This window comes from Lithobates pipiens, unplaced genomic scaffold (genome assembly GCF_037356315.1).
Source record: "Lithobates pipiens isolate NorthernLeopardFrog02 unplaced genomic scaffold, aLitPip1_a1.2 Scaffold_22, whole genome shotgun sequence".
Lineage (NCBI taxonomy): Eukaryota > Metazoa > Chordata > Amphibia > Anura > Ranidae > Lithobates > Lithobates pipiens.
The window spans coordinates 108,663,555-108,689,286 of NW_027507784.1; the positions used below are offsets into that span (position 1 = coordinate 108,663,555).

General features: G+C 43.2%; 1 protein-coding gene across 1 annotated transcript; it reads right to left on the reverse strand.

Annotated features, from left to right (window-relative positions):
* Positions 1 to 9,290: 9,290 nt before the first annotated feature.
* On the reverse strand, positions 9,291 to 10,636 carry LOC143924051 (uncharacterized). Its single transcript, XM_077448084.1, has 2 exons — positions 10,301 to 10,636; positions 9,291 to 10,190 (listed from the first exon to the last, which is right to left on the reverse strand). The coding sequence occupies exons 1-2, from the start codon at positions 10,312 to 10,314 to the stop codon at positions 9,542 to 9,544; spliced, it is 663 nt and encodes a 220-aa protein (XP_077304210.1). The 5' UTR covers positions 10,315 to 10,636; the 3' UTR covers positions 9,291 to 9,541.
* Positions 10,637 to 25,732: the final 15,096 nt, after the last annotated feature.

A 25,732-nucleotide genomic window follows, 5' to 3' on the forward strand; every position in this document is an offset into this window, starting at 1 on the left:
ACTGGGCCTACTCAGACCAACGCTCACCACCGAGGAACGACAACGCCGGCAGCTCAACAATCTGTGTCTTTACTGTGGGGAACCCGGACATTACGTGAGATCCTGTCCTGCCAAATTCCGTAAGCGTTCTTCTGTATTTTCTCCTGTCTTACCTGCTGTACCTAGTAATGCTACTCACCTGGCTGTTCCCATCTCTCTTCAGCTACCCGGAGGGAACATTCAAGTCCTCGCAATAGTTGATTCTGGGGCGTGCAGTGGATTTATGGACTTATCGTTTGCCCAAAAGTTCCAAGTGCCCTTACGGCCCAGGGCGAAGGGGTTGTCTGTACACCTTGCCGATGGGTCAGCAATCAAATCAGGACCGGTGACACAAGAGACATGTCCTTTGACTGCTACTATTTCCGGAAACCATCAGGAACAACTTTGCCTGGACATTATTGAATCTCCCCTTTTCCCTATCATACTGGGCATGCCCTGGCTTCGGGCACATAACCCGCAAATAGACTGGTCCTCCGGAAACATTCACTTTTTCTCTCCCTATTGTCGTCAACACTGCTTCCAAGAATCAATTAAGGGTTCACCCCATTTAATGTGTATGGAGACCGATGTTGAGACCCGCCAGCAAGTCCCTGAGGCCTACCATGACTTTCTGGACGTATTCAGCAAGAAGGGGGCAGAAACACTTCCCCCTCATAGACCCTACGATTGCCCAATTGAGATCCTTCCCGGAGCCGAAATCCCTTTCGGGAGAATATTTCCCTTAACAGAAGTGGAATTGGAGACTCTCAGGACTTACATTGATGACAATCTGAAAAAGGGGTTCATACGTCCTTCTACGTCCCCAGCTGGGGCAGGAATCTTTTTTGTAGAAAAGAAGGATCATTCTCTCCGCCCTTGTGTTGACTACCGGGATTTAAATAAAGTGACAGTCAAGAACCGGTACCCATTGCCTTTGGTACCCGAATTATTCCAGCGCCTTGGATCAGCTCGTATCTTCACAAAACTGGATCTTCGCGGAGCCTATAATCTGGTCCGTATCCGAAGCGGGGACGAATGGAAGACTGCCTTCCGCACCCGCTTCGGACATTTTGAATATCTCGTGATGCCCTTTGGGCTATGCAACGCTCCTGCGACTTTCCAGCATTTTGTGAATGATATCTTTAGAGACTTTCTCGACTTGTTTGTTATAGTATATCTGGACGACATTTTAATTTTCTCCCCTTCTCTGCCAGCTCACAGGGAACACGTTAAGAAGGTTCTCACTCGGCTTCGCCAACACGGCTTGTACGCAAAACCTGAGAAGTGCGAGTTTGAACGTCGCAGCATTCAGTTTTTGGGGCTGATTATTTCGGTGGATGGAATCAAGATGGACCCGCAAAAAGTTTCGGCCATCCTGGACTGGCCAGCCCCTACTGATAAAAGAGGAATTCAACGCTTCGTGGGGTTTGCGAATTTTTATCGAAAATTCATCAAGGGATTTTCTACAATCATCGCTCCAATCACTAGATTAACAAGACAAGGTACCAAGTTCCAGTGGACTCCGGAGGCACAGACCGCTTTTTCTTCCCTTAAAGAACAGTTTGTGTCAGCATCTGTCCTGAAGCATCCCAATTCTGCGCTACCCTACATCCTTGAAGTGGATGCATCCGAAGTTGCAGTGGGAGCCGTCCTTTCTCAGAGACAGGGCCCCAAGGCTTTATTGCACCCAGTGGCGTTCTTTTCACGGAAGTTGTCTGATGCGGAAAAGAATTATGATGTCGGGGACAGGGAGCTACTCGCCATCAAAGCTGCACTTGAGGAATGGCGCTATCTCCTGGAGGGGGCAGCCCATCCCATTCTGATATACACTGACCACAAGAACTTAGAGTATTTGAAGACTGCTAAGAGGCTGAAGCCGCGTCAGGCCAGATGGGCACTTTTCTTTACAAGATTTTCCTTCCACATAACCTATAGGCCCGGATCAAAAAACACCAAACCCGACGCACTATCCCGGATGTTCAGCGAACCCGAAGTTCCTCAACCCACAGACACCATCCTTGCGCCCGGAAATTTCCTTATGCTCCAGGAAGATCTTCTATCCCAACTTAAGCAGGCTTCTTCTTCAGCTCCACATCCCTCAAACATGACCTTACTCTCTAGCAATGACTTGTTATGGCATGAAAACAAGATCTACGTGCCCCAACAACTACGGGTTGCTGTTCTTAAATCTTGCCACGACCACAAATTGGCCGGTCATTTTGGAGTACACAAGACCGCCGAACTTCTCCAACGCACCTTCTGGTGGCCTCAGCTGCTAAGAGACTGTAAACTTTATGTAGAATCTTGCATTACCTGTACCCAGAACAAAAGCAGCAAGGCCAAAGCCTGGGGGTTGCTGAAGCCACTCCCCATCCCGGAAAGACCTTGGAAGATGATTTCCATAGACTTTATTGTAGAACTACCACCGTCAGAAGGTTTCACCACTATCCTTGTGGTGGTCGACAGATTGTCCAAGATGGCTCACTTTCTGCCCATGAAGGGTACACCTTCTGCCCCTGAGACCGCAAGGATCTTCATTAAGGAGATTGTAAGACTCCACGGTATACCTGCAAACATTGTTTCCGACCGTGGGGTGCAATTTACATCAAAATTCTGGAGAGCTTTATGTAAATCCTTGAAAATTGATCTTTCGTTCTCGTCTGCCTATCATCCCCAGACCAATGGCCAGACCGAACGAACAAACCAGACCCTTGAGCAATATTTACGTTGTTATTCTTCTTTTTCGCAAGACGATTGGGTATCCCTTTTACCACTTGCCGAGTTTGCCTACAATAACTCTGTTCATTCTGCAACTAACCAATCTCCCTTCTTTGCGAACTATGGTTTTCATCCTCAGTTCTTATCAGTCAACATCCCAGAATGCACGGTTCCAGCAGTCCAAGAAACTTTGAACTTTTTCTGCACCAATAACAAGTTGCTTCAAGAAACGATGGCAAGAACCCAAGAACGCAACAAAGCAGTTTTTGACAGAAAGAGGAGAGGGGAGCTCGATCTAAAACCTGGAGATTTGGTATGGTTATCCACTCTGAATCTAAAATTAACATGCCCATCTAGGAAACTGGGCCCAAGATTTGTAGGTCCTTTCCCAATCACCAGGAAAATTAACAATGTGGCTTATGAGCTGAAATTACCAGAATCACTGCGTATTCACCCAGTGTTTCATGTGTCTCTCTTAAGACCTTCAATCCAGGATCCTTTCACTAATCGGAACGTGGGCCCTCCTAAACCTGTGCTTATTGATGGCGAAGAGGAGTTTGAAGTCGAAGCAATTTTGGATTGCAGGAAGAGACGCAACCAGATCCAGTATCTGGTGAAGTGGAAGGGGTATGGTCCAGAAGAGAACTCCTGGGAACCAGAGACTGGCATCCACGCCAAGAGGTTGGTTCTGGCATTTAAAAGATCTCACCCAGGTAAGATGTCCCAGTTGGGCATCCGGAGGCTGCCCATTGGGGGGGGGCAATGTCAGGAAGATCCTCCTCACAGACGTCTGAGCGGCGAAAGTCGCAGAAGTTCTTTTGCTCAGCTTCGGGAGCGTTACCGCGATCGGCGATGCGCGCGTGCGCGTGTGCGCGCGCGTGCACGTGCGCGCGGGAGCGCGCACGCGGGTGCGCGCGCGGCCGTTTGACGCAAGTTGGCGCCAATAGCGCTATTTAAACAGGGTCCATGCTTCACTGCCTTGCTGCCTGATCAACAGCGTTCCTGTGCTTCCTGTTTATCCGTATCTGGACCTGAACCTGTACCTGTACCTGTATCCTGATCTATATCGAACCCGGCTTGTTCCCGACTCTGCTGTTTGCTGCCTGCCCCCCGATTTTGGCTTGTACCCGACTACTCTTTTGGATTCCGCTTCTGTACCTGATCTGCCCGCCTGTGCCTGACCTGGACTGTTTCACCATCCGTCAACTGTAAGTTGCTTACTGTTGTACTACAGGACACCTCCCAGTCCTCCGCAATATTTGGCTGTTCTCCCTCTGCATCTGTAGCCTTCTACCTTTGGCTGAAGATTACTGGACTCTTCCACTTCTGATTATTCCATTACACCTGCATCCGTTGTTGGACTACAAAACCCCTCCGTTGTTTGTCATTTCCTGCAACCACTTGTATGCTGTTACTGGACTACAGGAATCCTTCTGCTGTCTGCTGAACCTTACCTCTCCTTGCCTGCATTCTGACACCGGACTACAATACACCTCCTCCTTCAACGGTCTTCTGCCTCTACCACCTGCTATCCAGTCAGGCACTTGTGCCCCTCTGTGCTCTTGAGCCCCTGTCATCATTACCAGGGTCTCTCGAGTCGGAGGTCTACGAGAGGCCACTCCCTGCAATCCGGGCTCTGCTTAAAGGTACGTGACACCCACTCTCCATACTCTCCAACTCCAAAACCTAACCCTAATCCCACTCTCCATACTCTCCAACTCAAAACCCTAACCCTAATCCCACTCTCCATACTCTCCAACTCCAAAACCTAACCCTAATCCCACTCTCCATACTCTCCAACTCAAAACCCTAACCCTAATCCCACTCTCCATACTCTCCAACTCCAAAACCTAACCCTAATCCCACTCTCCATACTCTCCAACTCCAAAACCTAACCCTAATCCCACTCTCCATACTCTCCAACTCAAAACCCTAACCCTAATCCCACTCTCCATACTCTCCAACTCCAAAACCTAACCCTAATCCCACTCTCCATACTCTCCAACTCAAAACCCTAACCCTAATCCCACTCTCCATACTCTCCAACTCCAAAACCTAACCCTAATCCCACTCTCCATACTCTCCAACTCAAAACCCTAACCCTAATCCCACTCTCCATACTCTCCAACTCCAAAACCTAACCCTAATCCCACTCTCCATACTCTCCAACTCAAAACCCTAACCCTAATCCCACTCTCCATACTCTCCAACTCCAAAACCTAACCCTAATCCCACTCTCCATACTCTCCAACTCCAAAACCTAACCCTAATCCCACTCTCCATACTCTCCAACTCAAAACCCTAACCCTAATCCCACTCTCCATACTCTCCAACTCCAAAACCTAACCCTAATCCCACTCTCCATACTCTCCAACTCAAAACCCTAACCCTAATCCCACTCTCCATACTCTCCAACTCCAAAACCTAACCCTAATCCCACTCTCCATACTCTCCAACTCCAAAACCTAACCCTAATCCCACTCTCCATACTCTCCAACTCAAAACCCTAACCCTAATCCCACTCTCCATACTCTCCAACTCCAAAACCTAACCCTAATCCCACTCTCCATACTCTCCAACTCAAAACCCTAACCCTAATCCCACTCTCCATACTCTCCAACTCCAAAACCTAACCCTAATCCCACTCTCCATACTCTCCAACTCCAAAACCTAACCCTAATCCCACTCTCCATACTCTCCAACTCAAAACCCTAACCCTAATCCCACTCTCCATACTCTCCAACTCCAAAACCTAACCCTAATCCCACTCTCCATACTCTCCAACTCAAAACCCTAACCCTAATCCCACTCTCCATACTCTCCAACTCCAAAACCTAACCCTAATCCCACTCTCCATACTCTCCAACTCAAAACCCTAACCCTAATCCCACTCTCCATACTCTCCAACTCAAAACCCTAACCCTAATCCCACTCTCCATACTCTCCAACTCCAAAACCTAACCCTAATCCCACTCTCCATACTCTCCAACTCAAAACCCTAACCCTAATCCCACTCCCCATACTCTACAACTCAAAACCCTAACCCTAATCCCACTCTCCATACTCTCCAACTCAAAACCCTAACCCTAATCCCACTCTCCATACTCTCCAACTCAAAACCCTAACCCTAATCCCACTCCCCATACTCTCCAACTCAAAACCCTAACCCTAATCCCACTCTCCATACTCTCCAACTCCAAAACCTAACCCTAATCCCACTCTCCATACTCTCCAACTCAAAACCCTAACCCTAATCCCACTCCCCATACTCTACAACTCAAAACCCTAACCCTAATGTATTTCTTTCAATAGATTTGACTTTCTGCTCGACCTATTGACACCGGCCTTAATGAGACAGGATACCAATTGCAGAGATGCTATAACACCATGTGAACGATTACTGCTAACGCTGAGGTAATTTGAGCAGCATATGACTGAGAGCGGACAGATGTAGATCCTGATCTCTCTTGTTATGACTTTATTTATTTTGCATAGTTTCCCATCTAATCCTCATTTTTATTTCGAACGCTAAAATTATTTGTTCTCTTTTTACAGATACTTGGCAACTGGAAATACGTACACATCACTACAGTATGAATTCCGAGTAGGAATATCTACTTTGAGTGAAATTATCAAACATACGTGTGATGAAATATGGAATCTCAAACATCTATTTATGCCCGTTCCGAATAAACAGAAATGGAAGGATATTGCACAGCGGTTCTTCATCAAGACTAATTTCCCGAACTGTCTAGGTGCAATTGATGGCAAACATATTAGGTTAATAAAACCTTGCCATAGTGGAAGTCAATACTATAACTACAAAAAGTATTTTTCTGTTGTTTTGATGGCTGTAGTAGATTCCGACTATAAATTTATATTTGTAGATATTGGATCATTTGGTAGCTCTGCAGACTCCACAGTTTTCCTGAATACAAAATTTGGAAAGCGTCTTGCTTCCAATCAACTGGACTTGCCGGATAACCAACCATTGCCTGGGACAGAGGGTCCTGATTTGCCATATGTTTTTGTGGCTGATGATGCATTTGCCATCCATGAGCATCTTATGAAGCCATACTCTTTGCGAAATCTAGATACTCGGAAGAGAATTTTCAATTACCGTCTATGCCGAGCAAGAAGACTAGTCGAATGCGCCTTTGGAATACTGGCCAACAAATGGCAGATATTCCAGAAACCAATTAATTTAAAAGTAGAAAATGCTTGTAAAGTTATAAAGGCAGCATGTGTGTTACACAACTTAGTACGGGAGAGAGATGGCATTAATTTTGAGGATACATTGTCACATAACATGGAACCAGCCGATTTTCCACATGTCCGTGGCCCAAGAGTGGGTTTTACTATAAGGGACGAGTTTGCAGATTATTTTTTGAGTCCTGCAGGTGCAGTAAGTTGGCAGGGTGATATGATCTAAACCTTTCCAAATATGAAATTTAAGCTTTTTTTTGGATTTCTTCGTCATTGACATGTTCGATTATACATAAAAAAATTTGTAAGAGTCATTTAATTTTTTGGATGTTTGTCCAATTACATATTTATTTGGATTTATATAGTCTTCTGCTATTCTGCTATCACATTTGATGTATGCATTTAATAATGTTTAGATTAAATACAATAGATCAAATTTTTGAGAGTCGTTGAAATTTCATTAATTAATAATCCAAAAATTAATAAAATTGAGTCGTATTCTGTCTTTTGGGACTATGGTGCGTGGGACAAAGGTTGGGATTATGTCTTTTTGGAGTGGTTTTCGGGTTAGGGTTGTGAGTAATCCCACTCCTCCATGTCCAAATCTCTGAACACAGGCAGGTTTCCGTTACATCAGAGGGGGGGCACCCATACGTCACGGGGAACCCTGGGTTTCCCCTTGCGTCAGAGGGGGGCGGGGTCAGGCGACGGGTGGCCCCGCCCTCCGTATATAAGAAACGTCAGCCGCCGGAATGCCTGCAGTGTCTCCTCCACGGAGACAGAAGAAGGATGCTGCGCTGCGCTGGATGAGATGAGACATCGCTGGAGAGATGATCATCCGTCGCTGGATAGCAAGAGTGGATTTCCGCCACTGGAATCTTTTATTTTTTTGTAGTTTTAATAAAGGTATTTTTAAAAAGTGTGTTTGTTTGATTTAACCATTTTTTACACTTTCTTTGTGAAATGGTAGGGGTACTTTTGTACCCCCTTACCATTTCAAACAGGGGGGGCCGGGATCTGGGGGTCCGCTTGTTAAAGGTGGCTTCCAGATTCTGATAAGCCCCCCGCCCACAGACCTCCACAACCACCGGCCAGGGTTGTGGGGATGAGGCCCTTGTCCTCATCAACATGGGGACAAGGTGCTTTGAGGGGTCACAGACCCCCAAAGCATCCTCCCAATGTTGAGGGCATGTGGCCTGGTACGGTTCAGGAGGGAGGGGGGCCGCTCTCTCATTCCCCCCTCTTTTGCTGCGGCCTGCCAGGTTGCGTGCTCGGTTAAAGGGTCTGGTATGGATTTTTAGGGGGAACCCCACGTCAATTTTTAGTTAAATTTGACGCGGGGTTCCCCTTAATATCCATACCATACCTGAAGGGTCTGGTTATGGATATTTAGGGGGAACCCCACGTCAAATTTTTACATAAATTTGAGGCAGGGTTCCCCTTAATATCCATACCAGACGTGAAGGGCCTGGTAATTGAATTTGGGGGACCCCCACGCTTTTTTGCAAAAAATTTATACGATTTTTTAACAATGACTTTCAATGAGTGTTCTCTGTATTACGGGAGCTGACAATTCATAATAGCTGCGAGTGATATTAGAGGACTTTTTTTCCAGCATAAATGACACTTTGTGCAGGGACAGTTCTAAGCACCAGAAACATTAGCCCCTTAACAGGCATACTATAGACAACCCCCCCTACAAAATTTAAAGGAATATTCCACTTTTATTGTTTCACTTTAATCATTATTAAAATAACTGCTCCCGAAAAAACGGCTGTTTTTCTAAGTTTTTTTGCATTGATACATGTCCCCTGGGGCAGGACCCGGGTCCCCAAACACTTTTTAGGACAGTAACTTGCAAATTAGCCTTTAAAATTAGCAATTTAGATTATGAACGTTGGAGTCACATAGACTTTAATAGGGTTCTAAAGTATGCTATATACTAGCTCCGTCAAATATTCTTTATACATTCGACAGACACCATAAGCCTTCAAAGACAGATTCGACCGTAATTCATGTGGATTTTATGACGAATGCAATTTTTGAACGAAAAACACAATAAATAAAAAATAATTTCGGGAGTAACTAAATAAATTAAGTTTTCTGATGAAAATGAAATTCCGAAAAAAAAAAAAAAAATCTGCACATGTCTAGTTTTTAACAACATATCCCTTCTTTTACATTGATTTGACTTTCTTCTTGACCTGCTGACACCTGCCTTGATGAGACAGGATACTATTATATCACCATGTGAACGACTACTTATAATGCTAAGTCATTTTAGAATCACATGTATTAATATTATCAATCATAAACATAATACAAATTTTTATATTTAGGCCAAAAAATTCACATTTATTTGTCAATTTGCACATATGCATGAACTGGCATTTCTTTTCCTTTAATAATATCAAACAAATATATTATCATTTGTAATAGAAAAAACGATATTTCCAAAATAAACTATCATAAGTAAAAAAACTTCTTTAGAAAACAAAACATATATGGTATTTTTTTCGACATTTTAGCTTCAAACATCGTAAGAAACAGTGCAGTGCAACAAAAATTTCCAGGAAGGTTTAACTGTTCTGATAAAACATTACAGATCTTGATAGAATGAGGTGTGAGTGTGTATTTCCTCTCTAGTGGTGTTTGGCTGAGGCATAGAAGTAGGAGGAGGGGGAGGCGGAGGAGGAGGAGCAGCTTGAATTGGGGGATAATAAGTTTGGGGCATATTGTATGGTGCTGGATTGAATTGTGGAGTGAACTGGGGAGTCATGAACATGTTTGGGCCACATGCATTGCTGTAAGAAGATGGACGATAACCAGATTCTTCCCATTGATTCCCATAGCGGATATTTTGTGGCTGGTTGAGGTTTTCGGAGGGTTGGGGATGTAGAATGGGAGGATTACCTTTCAGTTGGTATGATTTTATGAGTTTCAAAATATCAATTCGAAGATCGCATTGGAATTCCCTTTTGACCTCTGCAATTTGAGGTATTAAACTTTTAGTGAAGGCAGCAATTTCCGAATTCTCAGTTTTTTGTGAATCAATGAGCTTTTTAACAAGATCAATGAATTCTTGATTGTCAGGGTTTTTCTTTGTTTTGTCTTTTGTTGACCTTCTTGGAGGAGGCTCCGGTGTTTCCCTGTCATCAACATATTCTTCTGGTTGTGGTTCTGTGGTAGTGCTTGTTTCGGGAATAAGCTCCTCTTCCCCACTCTCGCTACTGAAGTTGTTGTCTGTTCTTAAATAAAAAAATGATTACACAGTGTTACTTGAAAATTGCAGTTATTTAGATACCTTTATTAGCAAAAAACAATCATTTAGAAAATTAGGGATAATTGTAATACTTACTGTCTCTCCAGCATAACTGGTCTTAAAAAATCCAATTCGTAAAAATGGCAGTAAATTCTTCCCTTTCTCGCGCCGGATCCACTCCTGATTTGCTGCTGTTTTACGAGTTCACGCTTGTAATTATCTCGCAACGTTTTCCAACGCTGTTTTATTATTTTTACTGAAAGGCAAAAAATTTAAGCATTATGGTTATGGTAGGTGGTTTGTGATTCTGAGGGGTGGGATTAGGGTTATGGTGGGTGGTTTGGGATTATGAGGGGTGGGATTAGGGTTATGGTGGGTGGTTTGGGATTATGAGGGGTGGGATTAGGGTTATGGTGGGTGGTTTGGGATTATGAGGGGTGGGATTAGGGTTATGGTGGGTGGTTTGGGATTATGAGGGGTGGGATTAGGGTTATGGTGGGTGGTTTGGGATTATGAGGGGTGGGATTAGGGTTAGGAGTTTGGGATTATGAGGGTGGGATTAGGGTTATGGTGGGTGGTTTGGGATTATGAGGGGTGGGATTAGGGTTATGGTGGGTGGTTTGGGATTATGAGGGGTGGGATTAGGGTTATGGTGGGTGGTTTGGGATTATGAGGGGTGGGATTAGGGTTAGGAGTTTGGGATTATGAGGGTGGGATTAGGGTTATGGTGGGTGGTTTGGGATTATGAGGGGTGGGATTAGGGTTAGGAGTTTGGGATTATGAGGGTGGGATTAGGGTTATGGTGGGTGGTTTGGGATTATGAGGGGTGGGATTAGGGTTATGGTGGGTGGTTTGGGATTATGAGGGGTGGGATTAGGGTTAGGAGTTTGGGATTATGAGGGTGGGATTAGGGTTATGGTGGGTGGTTTGGGATTATGAGGGGTGGGATTAGGGTTATGGTGGGTGGTTTGGGATTATGAGGGGTGGGATTAGGGTTATGGTGGGTGGTTTGGGATTATGAGGGGTGGGATTAGGGTTATGGTGGGTGGTTTGGGATTATGAGGGGTGGGATTAGGGTTAGGAGTTTGGGATTATGAGGGTGGGATTAGGGTTATGGTGGGTGGTTTGGGATTATGAGGGGTGGGATTAGGGTTATGGTGGGTGGTTTGGGATTATGAGGGGTGGGATTAGGGTTATGGTGGGTGGTTTGGGATTATGAGGGGTGGGATTAGGGTTATGGTGGGTGGTTTGGGATTATGAGGGGTGGGATTAGGGTTAGGAGTTTGGGATTATGAGGGTGGGATTAGGGTTATGGTGGGTGGTTTGGGATTATGAGGGGTGGGATTAGGGTTATGGTGGGTGGTTTGGGATTATGAGGGTGGGATTAGGGTTATGGTGGGTGGTTTGGGATTATGAGGGGTGGGATTAGGGTTATGGTGGGTGGTTTGGGATTATGAGGGGTGGGATTAGGGTTATGGTGGGTGGTTTGGGATTATGAGGGGTGGGATTAGGGTTATGGTGGGTGGTTTGGGATTATGAGGGGTGGGATTAGGGTTATGGTGGGTGGTTTGGGATTATGAGGGTGGTATTAGGGTTATGGTGGGTGGTTTGGACTTTAGGGGGTAATATGGTAATGAATACCACAATTCAGAATATGAATAGTTTGGGATTTGAACCACTTACTTTTCTCAGCTTTTCTTTTGTTGGATAATGATGTCCAATTTTCAATATGATGCTCAGCCACATCATTCCATCCAGCCTTTTTCTTCAGGCGGTTTGCATAGAAGCAGTGTTTTTTGTCCCAGAGTTCTGGGTGCCTTCTCATGGTGTCAATGAACTCCTCTGGATCTCCAGTCTCTGAGGACTTTTCAGCTTCTGCAGCTGATCCTGCAGCTGTTGGCTGCATTTCAAAAGATTGCTCTGCCATGATTTAATTTGTCACTTGTCTGACTGATCTCCTCTCCTGTTCCAAACAGGATTTCCTGGTATCCCAGCATCCTATACTCTACTGTGGTCATCTGACCTTCCCATAGCTTCTGGGCGTTTTTAAAGCGGTATTACCGCGTTTTTACAGCGCTACTCATTATTTTCAATGGGGATAGGCGTTTTTACAGCGCTATTTTTAGCGCCCAAAAGAAGCTACAAAAAAGCTGTTTACAGGATTTTTCACAACGCACAGCCTGCACAACGCCTCAGTGTGAAAGCACCTCAGGCTTCCACATTGAGAATACTGGGGCAGGATTATTTCAGGCGTTATTTTGGCGCTATTTTTAGCGCTAAAACGCCTTAAAAACGCCTCAGTGTGAAAGGGGCCTTAGGGAGAGGCTGGGAGGAGGAGCTGCATTAAGGAAAAAAATCTTCAGCCTTTGGAACAACTTTAACTAGCATAAATACCTAAATCTGACTTTTAAAGAGCCTCTTTCAATCCCCAAGGCAGCACTATTTGGGATCACTTAGGTGTCCTACATTCATATGTGCCAAAAAACATATGTGACAGGAGAAATCAGAGAGCTTACCTATTCAGGGTATTTCTAAGCATTCACCATCAAATAACAAGCTGGTGTCTGAAATGTGATCAATCTGTCCTGCCTAACTGCCGCAAAGAAAAATTAGGTCACCAGCCTGGCTATACTGTGTGGTAGTGTTGTGTATTGTTAGCATTTGAACTGTGTTTTATGCTGTTTGCCTCGGGTTCAGCTTTAGGTGTTATTTTTAATGATAAGTCACTTTAATACATACTCCCCTTACTGTTCTTATTCTTATTCTTATTATTATTATATTACAGGATTTATATAGCACCAACAGTTTGTGCAGCTCTTTACAATTGACAGTATTACGTACACTACAGTAATATAGATGTTTGCAAGTGCTTTAGGGCCATTTTACAAAGGCAGACCAATCAGGTCCTCCTATCAGTTTTTCAGGCAGACCCAATCTGACCCTCCCGTTGCATCTATGGAGCGGCACCATGTGTCCATTGACACCTTCCAACATCCAATCCGATCCTGTGCCCTAAAAACAGACGGATGGGGATCTGTCCCTCATCCATCTTTTGGTGGACAGACCAGATGGCACACCTGTTGTGGCTCTTAAAAGGGGGGGGGGGGGGGGTCACAATTGTCCTACTAAGTTTCCAAAGAAAATACCCCAAATTACTAGATAGAAAAATAGAAATAATTTCAGTAATCCTCGAGGATGGATTTTCCAAGAGGAAAAAAAAAACAGGCTCCACCCATAACTAAGACACCATTGTTTAATGGATTGAACATTAAATGTACAATCCACCTACCTACAGTATCTAACAAAAGTGAGTACACCCCTCAACTTTTTGAAAACATTTCATTATATCTTTTCATGTGAAAACACTGAAGAAATAACACTTTGCTACAATGTAAATTAGTGATTTTACAGCTTGTATAACAGTCTAAATTTGCTGTCCCCTCAAAATAACTCAACACACAGCCACTAATGTCTGAACCACTGAAAATTTCAAAATTGGGCCCAAAGTGTCCATTTTTTGTGTGGCCACCATTATTTTCCAGCACTGCCTTAACCCTCTTGGGCATGGAGGTTCACAGGTTGCCACTGGAGTCCTCTTCCATTCCTCCATGACAACATCATGGAGCTGGTGGATGTTAGAGACCTTGCGCTCCTCCACCCTCCGTTTGAGGATGCCCCACAGATACTCAATAGGGTTTAGGTCTGGAGACATGCTTGGCCAGTCCATCACCTTTACCCTCAGCTTCTTTAGCAAGGCAGCGGTCATCTTGGAGGTGTGTGGGAGGTGTTTGGAGTCGTTATTATGTTGGAATACTGCCCTGCGGCCCAGTCTCTGAAGGGAGGGGTTCATGCTCTGTCTCAGTACGTCACAGTATATGTTGGCATTCATGGTTCCCTCAATGAACCCCAGTGCCCAGTGCCGGAAGCACTCATGCAGCCACAGACCATGACACTCCCACCACCATGCTTGACTGTAGGTAAGACACACTTGTCTTTGTACTCCTCACTTGGTTGCCGCCACACACGCTTGACACCATCTGAAGCAAATATGTTTATCTTGATCTCATCAGACCACAGGACATGGTTCCAGTAATCCATGTCCTTAGTCTGCTTGTCTTCAGCAAACTGTTTGCCGGCTCTCTTATGCATCATCTTTAGAAGAGGCTTCCTTCTGGGACAACAACCATGCAGACCAATTTGATGCAGTGTAGGGCATATGGTTTGAGCACTGAAAGGCTGACCCCCTTCAATCTCTGCAGCAATGCTGGCAGCACTCATACGTCTATTACCCAAAGACAACCTCTGGATATGACGCTGAGCACATGCACTCAACTTCTTTGTTTGACCATGGTGAGGCCTGTTCTGAGTGGAACCTGTCCTGTTAAACTGCTGTATGGTCTTGGCCACCATGCTGCGGCTCAGTTTCAGGGTCTTAGCAATCTTCTTAAAGCCTAAGCCATCTTTATGTAGAGAAACAATTTTTTTTTTCATAACCTCAGAGAGTTCCAGAGAACTTCCAGTACCAGTATGAGAGAGGTAGAGCGATAACACCAAATTTAGCACACCTGCTCCCTTTTCACACCTGAGATCTTGTAACACTAATGAGCCACATGACACCGGAGAGGGAAAATGGCTAATTGGGCCCAATTTGGACATTTTCACTTAGGTGTGTACTCACTTTTGTTGCCAGCGGTTTAGGCACTCATGACTGTGTGTTGAGTTATTTTGAGGACACAGCACAACTGCACTGTTATACAAGCTGTACACTCACTACTTTACATTGTAGCAAAGTGTAATTTCTTCAGTGTTGTCACGTTAAAATATATAATAAAATATTTACATAATGCGAGGGATGTACTCACTTTTGTGAGATACTGTATATATGACAGATATCTTTACACATGCAATGCTCTTAACTGCACTTTAAAGTACCTGAAAACCTTTCCAGCGCTCAGGGTCCATAAATAACTATTGAACCACTAATGCACAGTAAATACTTACACTAATTTTTAACTCTCCTTAAGAACGATAAGTAGATCAATTAGTGAGGGCTACAAGTTCAGCATCTTTGCGTGTACAATCACTTGTTTTCTGTAGCAAAAAAGTGCCTTTCTACTATCTCTGATCTGCTTGACTTTTCTAATTCCAGAACTACTTTCATTAAAGCAAATTCTCGTGAAATATGGAACCCTGGTTTGCTAATTCCCATTACTAATGGTCCTGAATTGATTCTTAATTAGTTGTAGTTTTGGACACCATCCAGTGAAAAAAAAAAGAAATAGCTGAATTTCCACCAAGAAAAGGAAAACCAACATTATGTGCAAAGTGTTAAACACAATGCTGACTACATTTTTAAATCCTAATAAATATACAGTAGAGCACTGTCTAATTATGTAATTAGACAATTTTATTTCAAAATTTCATATATGAGAGCGTGTTTTCCACTTTTTGGCAAATAAAAATCTTTAAAAGGACTATGTCTCCAGACCTTTTATTTCAACAAAAAACTTCCCTTAAGACTATTATGTCCTCTTACAATATTTTATTCAGCCCTGGAAAATTTACGTCCTTTTTTCCCACAAATAGAGTTTTCTTTTGGTGGTATTTGATCGCCTCTGCAGTTATTTTTTGCACTATAAGCAAAAAAAGAGTGCCAATTTTGATTAAAAAAAACCACAATATTTTGTACTTTTTTCTGTAATAAAAATCCCCATTTATTTTTTTTAAAAAACACATTTTTTCTCAGTTTAGGCCAATATGTATTTTTTTACATATTTTTGGTAAAAAAAAATCGCATTAAGCGTATATTGATTGGTTTTCACAAAAGTTATAGAGTCTACAATATAGGGGATAAATTTATAATATTTTTATTATTATTTTTTTTTTTTACTAGTAATGGTGGTGATCTGCAATTTTTAATTGGGACTGCGACATTATGGCTTACACATCAGACACTTTTGACATATTTTTGGGACCATTGGCATTTATACAGCTATAAAAATGCATTGATTACTGTAAAAATGTCACTGGCATGGAAGGGGTTAACACTAGGGGGCAATCAAGGGCTTAACTGTATTCCCTGACAGGTGATTCTAACTGAAGAGGGAGGGGACTGACTAGAGGAAGTGACAAATCGTGGTTACTGCCTAATAGGAACACATGATCTGTCACTCCTCTCAGAACAGAACAGGGATTTGTGCGTTTACACACACACTTCCGTGTTCTGTCTCTGGTGCTCATCGCGACCGTCGGCCATGAGCATCGGCACCCCCGCTGTGCAATGGGCGTGTGCCCCTGGCGGCGTGCGCGCGTCTGCTATCCCGATCCCGCAAGCCGACGTATAGCTATGACAGTTCGCTGGATCGTGCCGACCTGCCACAGTAAAATGACGGCGGCTGATTGGCAAGCGGTTAAAGGAGATCTGTGGTCACAGCATTCACTTTCATTTTATAACATCAGCATTGCAATAACAATAAAAACAATAGTTATTTTTGACAATCCAATACGCTGTAAGCTTGCTTGAAAAATCTCCTTTCATGCTGTGAAGTTCTGTCTGCCTCCTGGCCATCTTTTGCCACAATTTTCTGAATTCCCTGTATGCTTTGAAGCTCCTCCTCTGGTGTTTGCTTTCCATTTCTAAGGACTACATATCCCATTGTACCTTGCTGCCTGCAAACAGTGATTCCTGTACTGACTTTGCCCCTGAGACTCCTCCTCTCAGCACCTCTGTAATTCAGAAGGCAGGCTCTGTGAAATGTGTGACACAGCAGTGGCTAGTCACAGGGCATAGTAAATGCGTGTCACAGAATTCAAGGTAGTAAATGTGTGGGGAACTTCACAAAGTAAGTTTACAAACTTCAAGATCATTAAGGTTAATAGGAGTAGGCTAGAAATAATTGAAATACAATGTGGAACTGAATGTATGATTTTACATGTTGACCATAGATATACTTAACATAGTTTTTATCTGTAAAAGTTCCCTTGTGTGGACATTCAAAAGCTCTGAGACTGCAGATCAGTGCCACCATCTTGACTTTTGTGACAGACCTAACCGGTACGGGGGCTTTTGGAGGGAACTAGGAGCTAGCCTCCTACCCGCCGATTATGGCCAATGGAGGAAACTGGGAAATTTGTCTGCTTCCCCTGGTCAGAGCATGGTAAAGAACTCAGTTCAGCCCCTGATCCCATAAGAGCAGACCATTCTCGAATGATGGCAAACAATGTGATGAATGCTGAGAGCGAGGTATGGATTAATTATTTAATTACAGACATAATAAAGCTTCCTTTCTGGTGTGGATGGAAAGGTGTAATATTCTCTTGCACAGGTTATTGATCAGAGAAAATATGGTGGCCCTCCTGTAGACTGGGTTGGAGAAGCTCCTCCACTTGGGACAGAAATATTTATCAACAATCTCCTTCAAGCAATCTATAGAGAAAAATTATTTCCACCTTTTTAGACAGCAGGAAAATGTATGAGTTTTGTCTTATGATGACTTTTGTAGTGGACAGATGACATCAGTGCAAAAACCGGGAAGCAGCACGTGTAATGTACTTTGTGTATCTGTGGGCTTGTTGCCAGATGGTCTGGCAACAAGTGTATGCATTCAGCTTACATAGTGTATGCAATCTGACTGTCCAATCTCTGTACAATTTTCTTTAGATATACCCGACCTATGGAATAGAAAGACACATCTGAACAATCCATTCAATTTGTATCTAATCAGACAGGCCCTTGTACTACATAGTTGATGGGAGAGCTAAAGGAGATTGTACAATCAGATTGTATATGGAGTAGGTGGAAGGTGGTATACAAAGTATTAGCTTTGTTTCCCTTCTTTGTAATCGCTCCATTTCCAGTACATCCTTCCTGAGGACTGGTGCCCAGAACTGGACAGCATACTCCAGGTGCGGCCGGACCAGAGTCTTGTAGAGAGGGAGAATTATCGTCATCTACTAGTTTAAAAAAGTACCTTAAAATAAATAAAATTAAATTGATCCCAAACCACTATAGAATCCCTTTCATGTATTTTTCTGTTGAGTACCAATACGCCTAAAAACATGCCTGGGCTCTTCTTGGGTGCTGAATAAATACCTCTATATTCCAAAATATAAAATAGGCCATTGTTGATGCTAACTAGATTATATTTCAATTATCTATGTTCCTTTCCACCCCTGCTTTTTTTCTTCATGGTCTTGTTCAATTCACTTTGCCAGTCACATCTTCACCTTTTGAGATTGTTATCCAAGTGTTTGTCCATTACATACAGCCACTTTAATGGATAGAAATGTATCAGATTCCCATTTTTTTTATATTCTCAGACCTATTGATCTGCAAAACATATGCACTTGATGTTTTCATTTGTTTCTTGCATTTTAACCACTTCAATACCGGGCACTTAAACACCTTCCTGCCCAGACCAATTTTGACCTTTCAGCGCTGTCGCACTTTGAATGACAATTGCGCGGTCATGCTACACTGTACCCAAATGAAATTTTTATCATTTTTTTCCAACAAATAGAGCTTTCTTTTGGTGGTATTTGATCACCTCTGCGGTTTTTATTTTTTGCTAAACAAATAAAAAAATACCGAAAATTTTGAAAAAAAAAATATTTGTTTTTGTTTCAGTTTCAAAACTTTGTAAATAAGTAAATTTTCTCCTTCACTGATGGGCACTGATGGGGATACACTGATGGGCAATGATAAGGCGGCACTGATGGGCACCGATGAGGTGGCACCAATGAAGTGGCACTGATGAGGTGGCATTGATGGACACTGATATGTGGCACTGATAGGCAGCACTGATGGGCACTGATAGGCGGCACTGATGGGTGACACGGATGGGCACTGATAGGTGGCACAAATTGGCACTGATAGCTGGCATGGATGGGCATGGATGGGTGGCATGGATAGGCGGCACAGGTGGGCATGGGTAGGCGGCACAGGTGGGCATGGGTAGGCGGCACAGGTGGGCATGGATGGGCACTGATAGGTGGCATGGATGGGCACTGATTGGCGGCACGGATGGGAACTGATAGGCGGCATTGTATTATAATATACTGTACTAATGGATGCCAATCAGTGCCAAACAATAATGCATGCCAATCAGTGATGCCCATTGTGGGCACTGATTGACATCCATTATGGGCACTGATTGGCATCCATTGTGGCACTGACTGGAATCCCTGGTGGTCTAGGGTGGCATACCTTATCCTGGGCATCCCTGGTGGTCTGGTGACGTCCCTGGTTGTCCAGTGTGGGCATCCTCGGGGGGGCTGTGCTGATAATCAATCATCTTAGGCCCCCCCTGTCAGAGGAGCAGCCGATCGGCTCTCCTCTACTCGCGTCTAACAGACGCGAGTGAGGAAAAGCCGATCACCGGCTCTTCCTATTTACACTGTGATCAGCCGTGATTGGACACGGCTGATCACGTGGTAAAGAGTCTCCGTCGGAGACTCTTTACCGAGATCGTAGTTGCAGGGTGTCAGACTGACACCCCGCAACAACGATCGCCACGATGCGCACCCCCGGGGGCGCGCAGCGGCTCATAATCCTGATCACGTCATACGACGTCCGATCAGGATTATGAAACCACTTTGCCACCGTCAATTTGTAATAGGGCGGGCGGCAAGTGGTTAATACCTTCATTACAGCAGCCAGTACAGACATACATACTGTCCTGATTTTGACTGTTAGGCAGGGATAGTACAAACTGGAGAAAAGACATGTAATTAACCACCTTGCTCATGGCCACCAGCTATAGCAAAGAAGTTCCACATAACCATTTCTTAGGCCTGGCTCCCCTATGTCTACAGGAAAGCTGAAGGTGGGTAAAGTATACTTGAATGTTTTGCCACCTATTTGTTAATTCTTGTTCTCATTTTCAAAGGAAGGTCCCTTGAAAAGTAAAAGGCTCACAGAGCCATGAAAGTCCTTCCACTATGCCAAAGGGACAATCTTCAAAAGTGCATCCTAAAGTAGAGCTGTTGTTTCTTCAAACCAAGAGGCATCAGTTGACATGTTTTGAGCTTCTTGAATAGATGCCTCCCGGGAGCTGTACCAAAGATGTCCAGCTTGTAGAAAGCCTTTAGGCAGACCCAAAAAGAGATAGGAGGAGTTTGTTTTCTAGCTGGAATGAACAATCTTTTGCTTCTCTGTGAATAGGCAAAATAAAATTTTTAACTAAATTGCTCAGACTGCCACTGGGCCACATATAGGATAAAGTGGACGATAATAATTGATGTTGATGATAAAGGTAATTAAACATAACACAGTCTAATATTAACTTTAATAAAATAAAAGCAATTTATAACATTATATACGAAGTGCTGCACAAACTGTTGGTGCTATATAAATCCTGCATAGTAATAATACGTATATTCTGAGTGGAGTGAATTCAGCGATGGAATATGAAGCACACAAGTTTGTACCCTGTGGTATAAAATAAATGGGTTACCTTGTTCTCTGGTAACACCTACAGTAATTTTTAGTCTTTTATTGTGCAGGTTAGAAATTCTGAATGCCACCTATTTAGGCTTCTGTGGAAGATATGCTGACTCGTAGTGTAGGGAAGTGTAAAGTATATGTGATGAAGGAAGATTGCACAAAATTATTGGCAAAAGGCTGCAGATCCACCCAGTGCTCAGTTTTAGTGCAAGGCATTATAGTAAGCGTACATAAAACTTCAAGTAAGGTAAAATGAGTAGAATTTTGGACTTGTACCCAAATTGATTGCTCAATGAATGTTTTTATTGGTTATGTGTATGAAGTTGTTCCTTACCAAGATGAGTATGCAGTTATGTGATTACATTTTTTGAGATCAAGCTTTGTATGCTGGGAAAAGTGTTGAATTGGAACTAAATAAATATGTCAACACCATTAATTTGCATTATCTTTGTATCATTTAGGCTAGGTTCACACTTCTGCGATAGGATTTTGATCCGAGTTTCAGTGCGATTATGTAGTGCTACTTGGACGCAGCTTGAATACAATTTTGATAAGGTATCCTATGGGGCCAAAATCACACTGGATTCACACCATTGTAGTACATGAACCTTTACCAAATTCGCTCTGTGTTGAGTCGCAATCATGTGAATGAACACTATTAAAAGCAATGCGATTTCCTTTGTCGTGCAATTCTGTGTGACTCAAGTTGCATTGAAACACTAGTGTGTGCCAAACCTAAGTAGGACTAAATGTATGTATGTTGTACTTTATTACAATTTAATATCAGCTAATTGGATATGCAGAAGGCTGTAACTCATAGTTTCCAATTGGATATATGCTTACGGAAGCCAGATGGTCAGTGCACTTTGTACATTGTTTTCACTAATATGTACTATTTTAATTTATTATAATACTGAGTAAGCCAAATACATGTACTGTACATCAATCAAGAATAAATGCACAAGCCTTCTAGCATACGCCTACGGCTGGCCATACATTATACAATTTTCTTGTACAGCTTTCCTTTAGATTCACCAAACTCATATAATATAAGGTCCAACCCAAAGACTTTGTATGCAGTCAGACCCCTGCACTATATAGATGAAGGTAAATCTAAAGGAATTTGAACAAGAAAATTGAATAATGTATGGCCAGCTTAAGTGGGTTGTAAACCGTTAAGGTTTTCACCTTAATGCATTCTATGCATTAAGATGGAAAACCTCCTTTAGGCTAGGTTCACACTATAGCGATGCGGGAACGCCGCGAATCCGCAGCGTTTTCCCGCATCGCATGACTCCCGCCGGCAGTTCACACTGCCCTATGCGGACTGCTGGGAGTGTCAATGAAATCTTAATGACACCCCCAGATCCGTCCACATATCGCAGTGCGATCTGCACACTCGCACAGGAATCGGATCACATGGTGTGAACACCCATGCGATCCGATTCTGCTGCTGCATCCGATTCTGCTGCGGACCAAAAAAAGGGTCCCGTGCGAGTTTGCTGCGGGAGCGATGCGAATTCAGCCATACTATCTGCCCTCATTTTACTTACCTGAACCCTGTCTTTGCCACGCAGGAAACAAGCACACCAGCTCCAGCCAGTGTCTCGTGTCCTGATTGGATAGATTGATAGCAGCGCAGCCATTGGCTCCCGCTGCTGTCAATCAAATCCAATGACATGGGAGCTGGGGCTGAGTCCTGCTGTCTGTGTCAATAGAGGCAACAGCAGGAGATGGGTGCATGTCCGCATGAATGCCCTGAGGGAGAGCGTTTCTATGACGGGGCACTCGAGAAGAGGAGGAGCCAGGAGCGTTGATGAAGGACCCCAAAATAGGACGATGGGGCCACTCTGTGGGAATTAACTGCACAGAGGAAGTAAGTATGTTTAAAAAAAAAAATTACCTTTAGATATCCTTTAACCTGTGAGACTGCCAGTCTGGGCCATCTATGAAAAATAACTACTTCTAATATTTTTTCCATATTCAAAACCATTTTTGATCCCAAAGCCAAGAACTAAGGCAAGAACAAAGACCCTAAAGCCCCATACACACTACTGTATTTTCTGCAGATTTTTGTCTTCAGATTTACCAAAGCCATGTAGTGCAAGGGCCTGCCTGATTGCATACAAACTGAAACTCCTAAGGTTTGACATCATATTATATGGTTTTGGTAAATCTGAAGACAAAAGTCTGCAGAAAATCTAATAGTGTGTATGGGGCTTTAGATTGAGATTTGTGTTAAAGCGGGAGTCCACCGGGACTCCGCGTTTTTTTTTTTTTTTTTTAAAAGCCAGCAGCTACAAATACTGCAGCTGCTGACTTTTAAAATAGTGACACTTACCTGTCCAGCGCGCCCGCGATGTCGGCACCCGAAGCCGATCTCTAGATCGACACTCGAGTGCTGCCGCCGCCATCTTGGGTATGGGAATCAGGAAATGGAGCCTTCCGGCTTCATTTCCCGGTTCCCTACTGCGCATGCGCGAGCCGCGCTGCGCAATGAGGACGGTCCCCGCTGCCTCTGGGATCTGTGCGTTTCCCAGCAGGCAGCGGGGCACTTGCGGGAAGGGGCGGGCACTTGCGGAAAGGGGCGTAAGTTACGCCCCTTTCCGCAGAGAGCTATCCCGGAAGTGGGTGCAGTTACCTGGATTATCCAGGTAACTGCACCCCCCTCCCCCCTGAAAGGTGCCGATTGTGGCACCGGAGGGGGGGAGGGTTCCGCTTTAGGGTGGACCTCCCCTTTAAGCCTCGTACACACGGTACAACTGTTGGCCAACCGAGCGTTTGTCAAAAGTGCCTGCGCCAGGATCTTGTTCTTGCATACTAATGGTACACAATTGTCCTGCCACAAACTACAAGGAATTTCAGCTCTTGAGCACCCTTTGGGCCCCTTCTGCTAATTTCGTGTTTGGTGAGCACTGATTTCAAGCATGCGTGTTTGTACTTTCGACTTTTGTGTGATGGATTTGTACTGACCATACGAAAATCTGACGTCAAACTGTTGTCCACCAAAAATTTACTAGCCTGTCATCCAACATTTGTTGGCCAAAAATTGGACAACAATTGTCAAAAGGAGCATACTAATAATAATATTTTAGGACAACAGTCTGTCAACAGACAATCCCCTGCCAACAATCGTACCGTATGTATGAGGATTTACTTTTTTTTTTTACAATATTTATGATATTTAATTGTAATAATATATATTTTTGTTCTAAATAACTGCTGCTTAAGCATTTTTTTTTACTATGCTTGAACCAACACATGCTTTAAGCACCAACACAATCTAATAACATATAATAGCACATAAAATGCCATTTTAATTGATATTCAAAGCCTTACATTAACTCCCTAATGCAATACTTAAAAAATTGCAAACTTGTAAATCACGATTTGTCAAAAAGGAAGGACGTTCCATGTTTATAAAACAATCAGAGGTCACTCCGCAGCTAATTTTTCATACATCAAGTTTAATTATGCTTTACAATGGGTGCAAAAGGATTTCAGCAAAACACCAGCGCTACCGGTGACAGCGAAATCACGTGTTCGCCTTTTGTATTCCGAGGTAATAATTCAATGCCTGCAGCCGAGATATCCCCTAGAGAAAGCTTCTTCCACAGTGGACTCACACATTTTGTGATCTTAACGATTAGCATGGCCAAATTCACAAGGCTTTGTCTTTTGGCCTTAGAAGTTGTAACAAGCCAAAGGTTGATCTATGCAATTTTTAGACATGGAGGATGCAGATAACAAATTGCAGCTATTAATGCAAACATGACTTCACCCTTTAAACATGTTTCTGCTTTAGAACCCTCTCTTCTTGAAAAATGGTATGATCTGCTCATATAAGGATTCAATGTAGTGTTAAATTAAAGAACTATACCAATGTAGCATTTCAAATTTGTATTAATTACAATATATATATATATATATATATATATATATATATATATACAGTATTTACATATTTTAAACATTTTTCTTATCATGATTACAGATGAATGCAAGCTAATACTGCAATTCAGTTGGATATGAAGGAAATGCTGTGTTTTGACTGCAAGAGGACAATGCTGATTAACTAGACAGGCAGCTGATGTGTGCCTGAAATAAGAATGATACCCTGGCAGTACAAAGGCTGTATAATATTAGCGGAATCGACTTTGGAACACACACAGGACCGAGAGGTACCTGATTAACCTTTCACTGACTCCTGCGAGTCACGTGACCGCGAGCATGCTTTTCCTCAGACTCATGCCTTTAAAAGAAGATGTTAAATTTAACCTCCACCGCAGTGATAAATTGACAATAAAAAATTCAATGGCTTGGTAATTACCAATCACTTTGGACACCGGCAACATTTTTCAGTTCTGTCAGCGCACGTTGGCACAAAAGCGTCCACTAAAACCGGCTCGGGTTTTTCCTTTTTTAACTTTGTTTTCATGATGCAGATTAAATCTGCCACCCTATTGCTGATTCATTTTCCTAATTTTTCATGTCTGATCCCTGCCCCAGCTGCACCAAGCTGATAATTGCTCAGACCAGCCCTGATGATTAACATCAGAAGAATTAATTATGCCTGCCGTTAAAAATTCAGGTTCCACATGGTGATCAAGAAAAATTAAGTTTCTGCAAGCTTCTAAATCATTTCACCTTTGAGGGGAGTGATAGTGCTTAGACAGCGATGCTGCAGTGTGCGTTCCTGCAGAGGTTTAAATGCTGTACCCTTTGTGGAATGCGCACACTACCTTGCTGGTTGTTTTTACTCCTACGCAGTGTTTACAAAATGGGTTTGATGTTTCTCAAATGGCTCGCCATCTGCGCTGCCACTTGCGCTGTGCGGGGCTATCTGACACGGCACTGCTGAGATTAATTCTGAATTTTAAAAAAGCGAAAAATGTAAAAAAATAAATATTAAAAAAGAATTCCAGTCTAACTAGACATTTTTAAATTTTTTATGATGAGGAACTGTTAAAATCATTAAATAATAATAAAAAAAAAATCTTTACATTCATTATATGCAATGGGGGGACTAGCAAACATGCAGTCTAATGTCTGACAACTCAAAAATGTTCTGTCTTTGCCAGCCC